This window comes from Barbatula barbatula (assembly GCF_947034865.1).
Source record: "Barbatula barbatula genome assembly, chromosome: 3".
NCBI classification, from domain to species: Eukaryota; Metazoa; Chordata; class Actinopteri; order Cypriniformes; family Nemacheilidae; genus Barbatula; species Barbatula barbatula.
This window is the reverse complement of record NC_136764.1, coordinates 2,961,691-2,976,297: the sequence shown is the minus strand read 5'-3', so window position 1 is coordinate 2,976,297 and position 14,607 is coordinate 2,961,691. Positions and strand designations below refer to the sequence as shown.

At 35.6% G+C, this 14,607-nt stretch overlaps 1 protein-coding gene across 2 annotated transcripts in view; it reads right to left on the bottom strand.

Moving 5' to 3' along the window:
- Positions 1-12,580: 12,580 nt before the first annotated feature.
- The window catches only part of LOC306891677 (NLR family CARD domain-containing protein 3-like), a 269,541-nt gene continuing 267,514 nt past the window's right edge, over positions 12,581-14,607 (bottom strand). The window contains exons 11-14 of one of the 2 annotated variants that reach the window (XM_079452138.1): positions 14,380-14,553; positions 13,748-13,921; positions 12,964-13,137; positions 12,581-12,842 (exon numbers count right to left, since the gene is read on the bottom strand). In XM_079452138.1, the coding sequence (XP_079308264.1) occupies positions 12,836-12,842; positions 12,964-13,137; positions 13,748-13,921; positions 14,380-14,553 (529 nt within the window). In that variant the 3' untranslated portion in view covers positions 12,581-12,835. Of the gene's footprint in view, positions 12,843-12,963; positions 13,138-13,392; positions 13,568-13,747; positions 13,922-14,379; positions 14,554-14,607 lie in introns of those variants that run through there. The other variant, XM_079452137.1, reaches the window with a different exon arrangement.

The following is a 14,607-nucleotide window of genomic DNA, read 5'->3' as shown; positions in this document are numbered from 1 at the left end:
CTAAACAACAAACTTAAAGTTTAACAAGCTAAAGTATGTTGTTATTGTTTTATTATTTATTTACATTTATTATAGTGGAGAGAGAAACTATCTACACATTTTTCTGAAGTCACATCAAGACAACAAGAAGTGAAAAAGTCTATATTTCAACAATCATTTGTTAACTGTTTATGTTTGGAAACTGATAAACATTTTATAAACTGAAGCCAATCATCACTTTAATAATCAAACTAAATTAATAATCATAATAAAAAAATATATATATTGTATATCCCTCCCTCAAGTGTGGACACTTTAAATACTGCTTAAACAGAAACCTTGTTATTTCCACAGTGAGCAGAAGATGGTGATGTTAAAGTCCTGCTGTCTCTGTGCTGCTCCAGCTGCAGTTGTGGCCGCATGTATGAGCTGCGACAGAGAAGAGTTGTGCAGCTTTCCTGCAGCTCAGTGGGAAGAGTTTGGTGGTAACAACATCAAGGTCTTGGCTCGATCCAGAGGATTGCACTTAGAGACAAATGTATAGGATCATGCAAATGTAAGTCACTTTGGTTAAAAGCGTTTGCCAAATGCATTAATGTAAATGTTTATCCTGGAGTCCCCAGTATACCGGGACACAATGGCTCCCCTGCAGAGATGGTAAAGATGGGGCTGCTGGTCAAAAAGGTCAGAAAGGAGACACAGGTTTGTTTGTCTAGTTTATATTTTATTTGTGTGTATTACTGTCCATTGTGACATATAGCTGTACATACAGTATTACATATCAGTCATATGAGAATGATGTTGATGAGACATTAAATGGTTTAACAACGTTGTATTTTGGTAACAATTAGGTAATGTTGCAGTAAAACCTTTTAAAAACCTTTTAAAAACAACACCCCATATTAAAAAATATGCAACTCAATAAAATGTTTTGAAACTTAAAAAAAGAACAAAGTGCTTTATGATTTTTATAATAGTGTAAAACATAAATATTATGTGTGTTTGCAATAAAAAAAAATTCAGACCAAACGGTAACTTTTGTGACACGTTTTATTTAGGTGTTAAAATTGTTGAACTTTGTTACACTGTTGTTGCAGTTAGCGTTGTGTTCGGGAAACAAATAAACGACAGATAGATCATCTTTAGCCGCTCTTGGCATTTTTATTTTTCGTTGCTGACACATCAGTCTCACGGTCAGACAGCCATCAGTAAGAATACCGTAAAACAACTTGAACAAACATAATAACTCAAACGCGTAGTCTGTGGCTTAAACTTTAGTGCCCCCTTGTGGCATACACACAGTACAGCATTACATAAATATACAACTGAGGACATAATGAACATATTTTAACAAAAATGATTTTATATTTATTAAAGAATCAATATTATATTAACACATCATATGAACGCTTACAGATAGTAAATACACTTACAGGTTTATATTTCTCAAAGCAAAGTTTGTTCACGATCTAAATCTCAACACTGCGCAAACTTCAATACTGAAAATGGCCACAAGATGGCGCACATACACATGACAATCTGAACACATGAAACTAAAGGTTGTCGGTGTTTTAAAACGAGGCTCATTATGCATGTGAATTATTTTCTTATTGTGACAAATCTGATATTGTTGGAAAGGACTAAGACTCTAAAATAAATATTTCATCACTGTTTTATTAAATCATTTATGTAAGAAGAGTAATTGATTCATAAATGACAAGAGTGTGAATAAGAAACATTTATGTGCTGCTCAATGTCTGGCGGTACACGTACATTTACTTCAATATTTAGTTTAAATTATTAACTTATCATAACAAACTTTATATTGTCAGAAAGGTCTAGGACTCTAGAATGCATATATGATCAGTACTTCATGAAATTCATAAATAACAAGAAATAACATTATATCCAGTAATGAAAAGGCAAGACAGTCCGCTATGAATCTGTGATGAGGGGGATTGACATCAGGGTTCTAGGAACAGGCTTTAGGCAGAATGTGGATCATTTTTACACCAGAACATCACTGTTCCAGGATCTCCTTCAAAAAGGCTTCTGGACCTGTGGGACTATTCGCTGCAACCACAAACGAGTTGGGGTCTGTTCCCAGCACTCGCACAGCTCAGCTCCTGCTATATCCCAGTCAGATCGGAAACATTTTCATTTAAACAGAAATTTCTTTGAAAATGTTGATAACCCATTTAGAAATATTTCATTTTATGTAAAAAATCGTCTTATTACTGTAACTGTACAGGTTTCAGTTTATTTTCTCTGACAGAATTTCTCCCAAAACTAAAATACATAACAGCCACTTTCACTCATAAATGATCAAATTAAACACAGGCTCTGCCTTCTAAAGGGAAGGCGTTTGTTTTTATACTTTTGATATATCAAATTTGGCGAATATCAATTATTTCTTTGAGATTAGAGTTGAATTATTCTGCGACCGCCCACAGTTTATATGCACCAATCATTGCAACGCTTGTACTGTATATATCTGGTACATTACAATGAGTTTGATGATATGTCGAGTTTTATTATGTGGAAATGGGAATCCCTATTGTCCCTTACAGTTACCCGCTTATATTGCGTGATGCAATATACTTCATTTCTTATGCAGAACCCAGAAGAAGCTATTTTGAAGAACGTTGGAAACAAAAAACCTTTGTACTATTGACTTGACATTGGTCTTGTCTATACAATAGATACCAATGTTTCGGTTTTGCAGCATTCTTCAAAATATCTTTTGTGTTCTGCAGCGCAAAGAAAGTCGTACAGACTTGAAATGACAAGAGAGCAAGTACAGAATTACAGAATTGTCACTTTTGGTGTCCTATAGTTTTAGTCAGAGACACTCGAGTTCCTCTGTAACAGACCTATAGTCAAAAACTGTGTTTTTATTAGCACACAGAGTTATCGTGACCTTGAGCTACACTAACAAGTTTTACTGTTGTCTACACCACGCCTCTTAGTTTTTATAATCATACATTTTTATATTTGGTACATAAATAAATAACAAGATGTTTTACGGGGGCTCATTCTTCATATTCTTTCTACTCTTATGCTGGAATCAAAATCATACACTCCAAAAACAGACTTTAACCCAAAGATTGGGTATCCAAATACAGCTGAAAGTGGAAGAAAAGGGACACTTTGCCTTCCCAAGGGTGCATTTGAACTCTTCCATACTATGGGATAGAGAAAAAATAGTTTCTCTTATTTGCAGACACTTGCTGGAATCAAGTAAAGCTATACGCTTGTTCCTGGAGGACACCGGGGCAGAGAAATAAACGAAGAAAACACAATTTTTGTGTGTGTTTCTCATAGGACTGACAACACTTACAATAATATTTATCCCTTTCAACAGTGTTTTATGACATCTGGAGGGGTTTCCTGGAATATGACTTCAAATGTTGTTATTTACACCACAGTATGTGGATATAGTGTGCGTTTTAATTTGGGTATGAAACATTCAGGCTGAAATCCAAAAATAACCCATGAGTTTAACATAAAACACATAGAATGGACTGACCAAATATTGATTTTATTTTAGTTAATATAAACTAATTGATAAAGATAATCAATTTATTTTATATTTATTTATGTTTTTGACAGCATCATCATTTTACAGCATTTTTACACAAGTGCCTAAAACTTAACAATACTGTAGCTTTGCAGGTGGTTTCTTAAAGCATCTTGGAGACGTTGCCACAGCTCTTCTGGATGTTTCCTTCTAACACACCATAGCAAAACATTTAAACAAATGACATTTTTAGCTGTTCAAAATACTAATGTTCTAATCAATTCTTCATCAACACTTATATACTTCACTTGGTCAATAGCATAAAGGCTTGAAATGACTTAACAAAAAGCTTCTCAAAGCAATACCACAGAACCATTTTGGCACTACTCATTTCTTAGCAGTTTAAAGAACACTTTTCATGATGACTTCCATGTGTGACTGAACTATACTTTAAGTTCATTTAGACGCTATGCTCTCTCTCTTTCTCTCCCTCTCTCTAATTTAAGACATGGACAGGAAGAAAAAGAAGAGAGAGTATGACAGGGAATGGGTTACTTTCAAAAGACTTATTAAACAACAGAGAACTAAGGAAAATACACAGAACTGTGCAGAACTTTTATTGACCCACACAGAGAATGAAACTACTGACACAAATATGTGGGAAGCCATAGATAAACACAAGGAACATGAACCAATGGAGGATGTTGACATTGAAAACCCTATCTTTGAAACAGAACACATTTCTGAAGATTCAGATTCTGCGGAAGAGTTTTCAGATCATGATTCTGACATTATTGATAGTTCAACTTCAAATATGGCCAGTGACATTACATCTGGGAGCCTGGGAAATGAAATTGTCCGTAATGCTGTAGATAGTCTTGTGAAACTGCTGAGGAAACATGGATCAACTGATCTTCCATCCTGTTCCCGAACCTTGTTTGACACTCCAAAAACTGTGAATATTCAGAAGAAACCAGGAATGGTGTATTTCTACTTTGGAGTAGAGAAAATGTTTAAAAAAACCACATGCAAATATTCAATGTAGAGATGACTGAAAGGGTGAATGTCTTGGAGTTAAGACTTAATGTTGATGGCCTCCCACTATTTAAAAGTTCAAAAACTTGCCTTTGGCCAGTTCTTTGTAGCACCAATCTGAAACTTACTGATGTATTCCAGTGGCAATAACATGTGGAAATTCAAAGCCCAGCAATTTTGACTTTTTATGTGACACAGTTGAGGAAATACAAAAATTGGAGAAAGAGGGTCTGTGATACAACGGAAAACACTTCCCAGTAAATATGAACTGCATCATCTGTGATGCACCTGCCACGGCCTTCATCAAATCCATAAAATACTTCTGTGGGTATCGTGGATGTGACCGATGCATTCAGAAAGGTCAGTGGCTAGGGCGCATGACATTTCAGCAGGTGGAAACTCTACAGTTGCGTACCGACAGGTCTTTCAGACAGAGGCAGCAGGAGGAACACCATGATGGGGAACACGAAACTCCACTTTACCAGCTAAATATTGATATGGTGTCCTGCTTTCCGATTTCGCATTTGAAAACTTCAATCAGAAGCTTAAAAGAATGGTCCACACTGGAAGAAATCCACTGGCTCAGGTTACAAGAAGGATTCTTGAAGGGCAAAACATTCACAAGACAAAACTGGTGGAGGAGAAGATCAAGTGCACAAGACCCGACAATGTTTTTGGAGCTGAGCAGACTTTCTTTGAGGTTATTGAAGATGATGGGCTTGAAAAACAAGCAGTCCTATGTAGGGTCTATGATAAGACGGATCCCCTCTACACAGACCCCTGTGACTCTGGCATTGTTGGTTCATATGTTGGCAAAGCAAGAGAGACAACAATTCGGAGGGTATTCCAATCTGACCTAAACCACAAGCAATCCTGATTGACAGTGTGGAGGAGAACAAGATTATATTTCTCTACATATTACACACAGATCAAGGACAAAGCTCAATCCTGTGAAAATGATGAACGTGGACACCACAAGAAAATCATGCAACACCTCCGTCAATCAGTAAAATCTTAATCATGATTTTGTCAAATCCTTCACATTTAGGATATTATGACTTTATTGAAGGAAATCTTGCAACTTTGTATCAAACATTTGTAAGTTTATCAATTTAAACTATTCCACATATGCCCTAAAAGTTAGTTTTTAATAACCAAATTATATTTTCCAGATGATTACTTATGCTGTGGTTGAATTTGAAGAGAAGAAGACTGTTGCTGTTGTTTGCAGAAAATGGATTGTGGGAAATGTAAATGTAAATATTGTTATTTTTTGATTTTATGGTGAAAACAAAGAATATATACAGTATATATAGTGCAGAAGCCATTACACATTTTCAATGCCTTGTGGTACTTGTGTAAATGACCAAACAGATTTTAGGCTGCTTTTGAACCCATCTGAACCATCAAAGAAGGCAAAAAATGGAGAACTTCCAGATAAGACGACTTGGAAGCTCTTTAAGAGAAGAATTATTGAAAATTAATTTACAAGTAAGAGTTAAAGGCTCAGATTATATGTATGAGCAACACACAGAAAGTGATCAGCAAACAATTCAGTTTCTGAGATAAGGTCCTTATCGCAGATGAAACTGTCGTTCGCGAGTCACTGAAACAGTCAGGAATCGATCAAAAGAAACGAAATGCATCCTTTCGGTTCCCCGTTTCTTTGAAATGTCCGGATCTCGATACCCAACCCAACTGTAACTTTGCAGGTAAGCATCTTAAACACACTGCCACATCTGATGGATTTAGTCTGTCTGTTTTTTCTCTTTTTATCACGTAGATGAAAGTGACCAGATCTCTGAGCATGTCGAGGCTATTGTCACACTTATGCAATAATGGATAATTATATATTTTTCATTGAGTGTGTGTCACTGTCTCAAAACATATATAGTCAGGCCCACCAGTATTGAGACAGAGGCACACTTTTGGTTATTTGATCTATTTACCAAAATGTATTCACATTGGTTATATAATGAATATATCTCATCTTTATTTAGAGTGTTTTCACATCTGAAAAAGGGCTGAAGGGTTTAGGAATGACAGGTCTTTAATATGTAGCTCCCTCTCTTTGGAATGATCAAAAGTAATGTGACAGCTGAATCAAAAGCTGTTTTATGGACGGGTATGAGCTTCTTGTGAAATCATTTCTTCATAAATGAATCGTGTTAAAGGTCTGGAGTTTATTCTAGGTTTGGTGTTTGCATTTGGAAGCTGTTGCTGTGAAGCAAGTGATACAGAAGTTTCAAGAACAAATCAAATTCATGAGACAGATAGCAAAAACATCCAGAGTGGCCAAATGAACAATTTAGTACATCCTGAGAAAAGAATAATACACTGGGGGTGAATAAAAATATGGATGTCGATTTAACATGGTGGTTGATGGCATGTTTCACCATAATGAGACAAGTGAAGATTTACTCAGGATGCTTCCGTCTTCAATTACAATGAGCAGAAAACACCAGAGACCCAGTGCCTTAGGAAGCCATGCATGGAAATGAAATCCCACTGCCTGAACACAATTGTTATTAAGATGTTGCCTGCTTATATCATGATGTATTCAAAGCCGTCTCCATAATTTGTATTCCCATTAGTCTGATGCAGTTTGATATAAGTATAAAAAAATATTTTTTAGTTTCACTTGCATGGAGATCTTCCTGAACCACATGATGTGGGCTCACAGCAACATTTTTCAAATGAAAATCTACACCTATTATAAATGTCGGGACATTAAACATGTTTAATTGATGAGGAAATGATGCAACAAAAATTCATCATTCCCATTATTTTTGATCACTTCAAAAAATCACTCTAACTTGAATACACAGTTTATACATATTTAAATGTTTAGTTCACCATTTAATTATATATATCACAAAGCCATGAAATACCTGAAGCGTGCTGAGGAGTTGTCAAATGTCGAATCTGATGGAGACTCCCAGATTGACAAGAAAAGACCTCTCAAGAGACTAAGCCGCTTTGAAAGTGAAACAGAGGATTGTAAATAAATTAAATACATTGTTAATATCACCAATGTAATGGAATTTTTTCTAACCTTGCTTCATGACGTGTTGGTCTTTGTTTATGAAGTGTTTATCATGTTTTTGTGTATACGCGTCATTGCACTCTGCCTTTGTCCTCGAGCAAAGCACAAGTAAGATAAGGGGTCCTCACGTATTGTGTGGACCACAGAAGCATTCTTGCTCGAGGGGAAAGGTGGGGGGGGTGTCACGTTTAAATCCTATATAAACTCTGGGTGCAGAAGGAAACAGGGCCTTTTCTCTGCACCATGTCATTGCTGTGATGCAGATTAAACGACAATACAATACTTTGCAAAGTACCTCATGCCTCTCTGTGCGTTGCGTTTGTCTGGGCTGACTCACCTAGTTTAAGGAATAAGAAAATTCCACAACAATTTGACGACGAGGTTTGGGATCACAAGGCTGACGGAGAACGAGCTGGGGTTGACTGATCATCCTGGACATAGCAAATCCAGCTCTGACCCCATACAGGGACGAGAGAACTCTACTCCGGACCCCAAGCTGACGTGATCCCAAAAGAACTCAGTGCAAGGCACAAAAAGGAAAAGCGGTGAGTCAAATAGATTTTTCTATGAGACTACTCATAAATAAAAGTATATGGATAAACCAACGTACAGAGAAATGAGTAAAATATGGGACGGAAAGTTTAGCAAATTATTAATGGGGAAATTATTAATTTTAAAAAAAAAATTACTTTACATAACTGCATAACCACAGTCAATGAATTATAAAGGTAAATTTAGTTGTAAGCATACTTCATGTATCAGTAAATCAGTAAGTGCTTCAGTAAGATCAGTAAATGTATTTACGATTGTTAAAAATTTTATTCTGACATGAACATTTCTTACATTCTTTTACACTCTCTATTCAAGCTAATGCAAGGTAAGTTGGCAATACTTTATTACAGCACACTTCACAGATAGATAGCAATAAGTATGCATTCACATGTACATCATTTGTTTACTGTAAGTGCCAGAGCATGAGGTGGTTATGTAAAGACTACAGCTATTAAAACACTTAAGGCTCAAACATGGAAATGCAGGCCGTCAATCATCAATACCATGTCTTTATGCTGATTGTACTTGTTCATTTAAAACATTTAATGCCCTTCAGATACACTTATCCCGAAACCACATGGAATCAGACAAACCAAGAGAGTTGCTGTTATTTAGTTGTCTAATATGCAGTTCAATTCCATTCTCTTCGGAGAAGCAATATTTTGAGCACCTTAGAAGCCATATGAGGAGGTACGAGGTAGTGACATGTGTGTTCAAAAACTGCAGCTTCCATACAAACATTTATTCAACGTTTGCGACTCATAAACACAGGAAACACAATACACACTCCATTGAAGATTTTAAAACTGAAGTCTTGAAAAAATACTCAAATCCTGCTGCTTTTCAAAATGATCTAGAGGTCTCTGATGATGACACAGAACTTGATGATTGATGCAGGAGAGAAGTTGTAAAGAAGAAGTTTGGACAACTTCTTCTAAAGTTGCAAAGTAATTTCAATGTGTCAGGCAAGTGTATTGATCATATTGTAGATGACCTTCAGTTCCTATCTTCCTCTGCATCTGCTCCAGTTTTAAAAGATGTTGTTGAGTCCACTTTGAAGAAACATAACTGTGAAGTACATTCAGCGGTTATCTCAGATTTGGTAACAAATATTTGTGAATCACACACTTTAAGTTCAGCTTTAGGGAAAGATGGGCCTTTTTCAACGTCATTTAAGAGGTCACAATTCATGAAAGCACATTTTTCAGTCATTGAACCAGTAGAATACATACTACACAATAAAGACAACAGAACATTTCAGTATGTTCCAATACTGCAGTCGTTATTGCAAATCTTGAAGAATGAAAGAAAATCTGGATGTGCATCACAATACCAGTCCTTCCAAGATGGATCTAACTTCTGTAAAAATTATTTTTGTGCTGGAGATGAGGACAGATTAAGTCTTATTCTGTACATCGATGATTTTGAAGTGTGCAGCCCCTTGGGAACTTCCCGCAAGATCCACAAAGTCACGGCCGTCTATTGGGTGTTAGGAAACTTTACAGCATATGCACGATCAACACTAGCTTCTATTCATTTAGTTATTCTGTGCAAAGCAGATGACACAAAGCGATTTGGATTTCAGAAAGTTTTAGAGCCACTCCTGACAGATCTTCAAAGCTTGGAAAAAGATGGTGTTTTTATTCCAAGTTTAGGAAAAATCATGAAAGGCACTGTGGTGAGCGTGGTGGCTGATAATTTGGGGGCCCATTCTTTGGGAGGATTCGTTGAAAACTTCACAGGATCTAATGTCAGCAGATTTTGTCTCAGAGAAAGGTCCCAGTTTCAGACCACAGAAGTAAGATCTGGACTTTTTCAGAGGAGAGATAAAGAGCAGCACACTCTGCATGTTGAGACGGCTTTGTCAAGTCTTATTTCCACTCCTTGCTATGGTGTGAAAAAACATGTGAAATGTCTGAAAAACTTCGACATTTTCATGTAACATCTGGTTACCCACCAGATGTGTTACATGACCTTCTTGAAGGTGTCGTTCCATTGGAACTGGCGTTGTCATTTCAAGCCTTCATCAAGAAGAAATATTTTTCTCTTGTGGAGCTCAATACTTGCATTCAACAGTTCCCTTATAAGTGGAGTGACCAAACAAATCGTCCACATTTGATTCCTGCTCATTTTGCTACCAAAAGATCTGTAGGAGGTAATGCACATGAAAACTGGTGTCTGTTGCCTCTCATAATAGGTTTGAAAGTACCTGAGGATGATGAAATATGGCAGATGTTAATGACCTTAAAAGACAGGAACTTGCAGTGGCCCCAGTTCATACTGAGCAGAGCATCTGCTACCTTGGCACTTTAATATCTGAGCACCGAAACAGATTTCTGGAAGTTTTTCCTCAAGGCTCCTCCCCAAACACCACTTTCTCGAGCACTACCCTGAGCTTATTCAGGGATTTGGTCCTTTGGTAGCCCTGTGGACCATGCGATTTGAAGCTAAACATTGTCAGACAAACACAGTTGATCCATCAAACATTTTCCCTTGATTTATTGAAATTTGCGCCAAGTGTGAGAGGTGGAAGATTTGCAATGTACGCTTTGATAAGACTGATTCTCCATCGATGATGTTAATAAGCAGAATAAATGATGTGTGACCCAAACATCTCATATGAAACCCCCATATTCTCTTCGTTCCTCGTCTCCGTGTGGGGCATTTAAATGAAGCTGTCGTTCAAGGTGGCTAAGTGTGTTGACCTTTAACCCAAACTGTATGATGCCTAAACCCTCTTCACTAATCTCATATTATGGCTTCATTAGTCTTCAAAAGGGTCTTTTATATCAGGGCTCCACACACAGTGAGGGCCATAAAGAGGGGAACGCAAAGTCACTTGCTGTTGCGGTTTGTTATATTGAAATAAAGAAAAAAAAAACCAACAACAAACAATAACACTTGTTCTGCCTCTTGTTGTTTAGTACGGAGCACATGCACTAGTCAATCTAACAATGTTGTTTTGTGGTAAAAGTGTAGTAAGCACTTTTATTTTGAGTATTGAGCACTATTGTCAAAACCATGGTTTTATATTTTACCAATGCTATGGCTTTTACAAATCACGATTTACACACAATAAATAACAAATAAAATGATGATGAGCTCATATATAATTTTTCTTCTTTCTAATGTAATACTGTTAGACCGGATCAGAAACATATTGCTTGTGAGCCATAAACTCTTTTGGTGATTCATTTAATAAAACAAACAATCACGATTTTGTTTGACTTGTTTAATACTTATTCACAATGTATTTGTTTTATTAACCAGCATTTCGATAAAATGACACTTTGGGTCATTTCTGAGCAAACAACAGTAACAAAATTAGTTCATATTTTAACAATCTCTTTCAGTTGTTTTCTTTTCAGCACCATTACCACAGTCTTCTGTGTCAAATAAACATATTATATTGTGTATATTATAATTATTTTATATTATAAAATTGACATAAGACGAAATTCAGTACGTAATTCATTAATTTATGAATCAAGCATGAGAGCCATAAGAGGCCAGAACATGAACAAAAGTTTGCAGTAAACAGCGGCCTCTGCTGTTCAAAACATATATTGCGATTCAAACACAACCAGTGAATCGTTCAATCCCTCCAAAGTACATTAAGCTTTTTACTATTTCAGAAATTACGTTTTTTATCATTTTATTTGAACAAAATAAGTACGTACTTCAGATACTGGAGACTACAACAGAAATCTATTTATTCATTATCAGTTGTTTTGAATGTTGTTGCATTTACCTCAAAGTATGTTGTAATATCAAGAGGATTAATAAGAATTATGATTTTTGCCATAATCTTGCATCTATGGGTATTTAAATATAGCTATTCATTCATGAATCTACTGAATCAGTAGGCCTATAGGCCTTATGTGTTATGATCTACATGGCATAAACAATAGATAGATAACAATATAGCTTCTGAGAAATGCACCACAGCGACCGAGAAAACTGATAAATGGAGTCGATTTGCCATCTACTGGCTCAGTACATTCATTTAATGTATTGTATAAATTATAACTTATTAAACATCTTGCTAGTTAAACACAAACTATTTATTTTATTCAATTTATGAATTTCAGCCTCTTTCACTCTGAAAGTGAGGATTCAAGTTGAGGTTTTGCTTGTTTGTTCTTTTTTGTTGTTCATAATGTTTGTATTCAGTTATTTCATTCCAAAACGTCTGCCGTATATTAGCCGTATTAGTTCTGTCTGTTATCAAATTATCATTTTTATTTTCATATTTACCTGATTATATTCTCTTATTAGCCTGATTACATACAGTTTATTTATAACAGAGATGTTCGATCATATTGTGTTGTACATTCATTCATTGATATTGTGTTCAAAATATTGATCAATTGCTTTATGAAATTAATAAAATCTTTGTTTCTTTACCAATGACTTCTCAATGTTCTTGTAATAATAAAACCACGGTTAACTTTAGTAAAAGACATGCTTTATACAGCTTTATAAAATTGATAAACGTATTATATTTGAAACAAGCTTATGTGGTTTGGGTAAAGCTCCTGGCGACAGAAAGCAATATTAAATATTAAAAGTACAGCGAACAGACATTATTTTCCAGCACAGATTTGCCGGTCCAAGAACAAAACAAACTTTGATGCCTGCTGTGATCTGCTTATTGGCCTTGTAGCAACATCACGGTGTGAAGACGATTGATACCTTCAACACTAAATACTGTAAAACATCAGAGAGATCAGATATTAAAATACACTCCTCACATTCATTATCTTAAGACATTTCACAATTATTTTATCCACAAGTATTGCTACAAAACCAAATTTACACGACAACTCACAGTAGTGTCTGTAGTTGACAGTGTGGATCCTTCAGTAGATCAGAGAGCAGCTTCACTCCTGAATCTTCTGGATTATTATAGTTCAGATCCAGTTGTGTCAAATGTGAGGGGTTTGATCTCAGAGCTGAAGTCAGAGCAACACAACCTTCAGATCCAATACTGCAGAACGACAGACTGAAGAGAGAAGAAAATATATGAGATAAATTAATGTCATTTTTAGAATAATACCAAGAATAGTTTAGTATAATATTCAGGTTATTTGTTTGAATATTTATAACAGTATGTTTTCTGTTATAATTTTTCTAAATTGAGATTTATGCATCATCAGAAAGCTGAATAAAACTTTCTATCGATGAATAGTTTGTAGGATTCGACAATATTTGTCAGAGATAAACTACTTGAAACTCTGGAATCTGAGAAAATGGTCTTTGAAGTTGTTACTCAGATGTTCTGTATCAGGTCGTTGATAAGAAGAAACAGGTTTGTTTTAATACTCTCTATGGACTTACCACTGTAATGACGTGTGAATGATCATGTGACTTTCTTATGCCACGTGACAAGTGTTCCCATTGCAGTTTAGCTAAATGTTCCTTTATCGTATTGCCTAAAAAAACAAGTCATGCGCAATTTGAAGGGTAATGGCAACGCAACTACTGTTGTGTCTCTTACACATTGATCAACAACATTATATGAAGATGATTCACAGGAACTTTTATAAGGACCTCCATTGAATTTATATGATACAAACATACATTTAACTTTATTGCTTTAAGGATTTTCTTACTGTAATGTCTTCAGTTTACAGTTTGTATTCTTTAGTCCATCAGAGAGCAGCTTCACTCCTGAATCCTTCAGTTTATTGTGACTCAGGTTCAGTTCTGTCAGACTTGAGGAGTTTGATCTGAGAACTGACGCCAGTGATGAACAACTTTTCTCTGTCAGATTACAGCCACTCAGACTAAAAGAGAAATAACAAGATAACAGTGAGTTAAAATTTAAGTAATACATTTATCATAAAAATAATTGGATCTCATGTATTTTCAATGAAAGCTTAACTTCTAGCATGAGTGACATAAAACCTCAGCAAAACATGAATGTGTGTCTACAACTAAACAGTGTAATGTTTAACTTTATGCAAATGGAGAGCAACTTTCCATATATTACATTTCTATTTATTATTAAAACTTTTATCCAAAGGGATTTACACATGAGATTAATGCAAGCAGATCAAGTTTATCCAAGAGAAAACATTTTACATATAGTGCTGCCACACCACATTTACACAACAAGAGTGAAACAGCAAAAATACTTGAAAGTCACTTGTGATTATTAAAAATAGTGAGTTTATAAACAAAATTATTAAGACCTCTACGGATTTTACAAACACACACATTATTGCTTTAAGGATTTTCTTACTGTAATGTCTTCAGTTTACAGTTTGTGTTCTTCAGTCCATCAGAGAGCAGCTTCACTCCTGAATCCTTCAGTTTATTGTGACTCAGGTTCAGTTCTGTCAGACTTGAGGAGTTTGATCTGAGAACTGACGCCAGTGATGAACAACTTTTCTCTGTCAGATTACAGTCACTCAGACTGAGAGAGAAATAACAAGATAACAGTGAGTCACAATGTTAGTAAGACACTTAT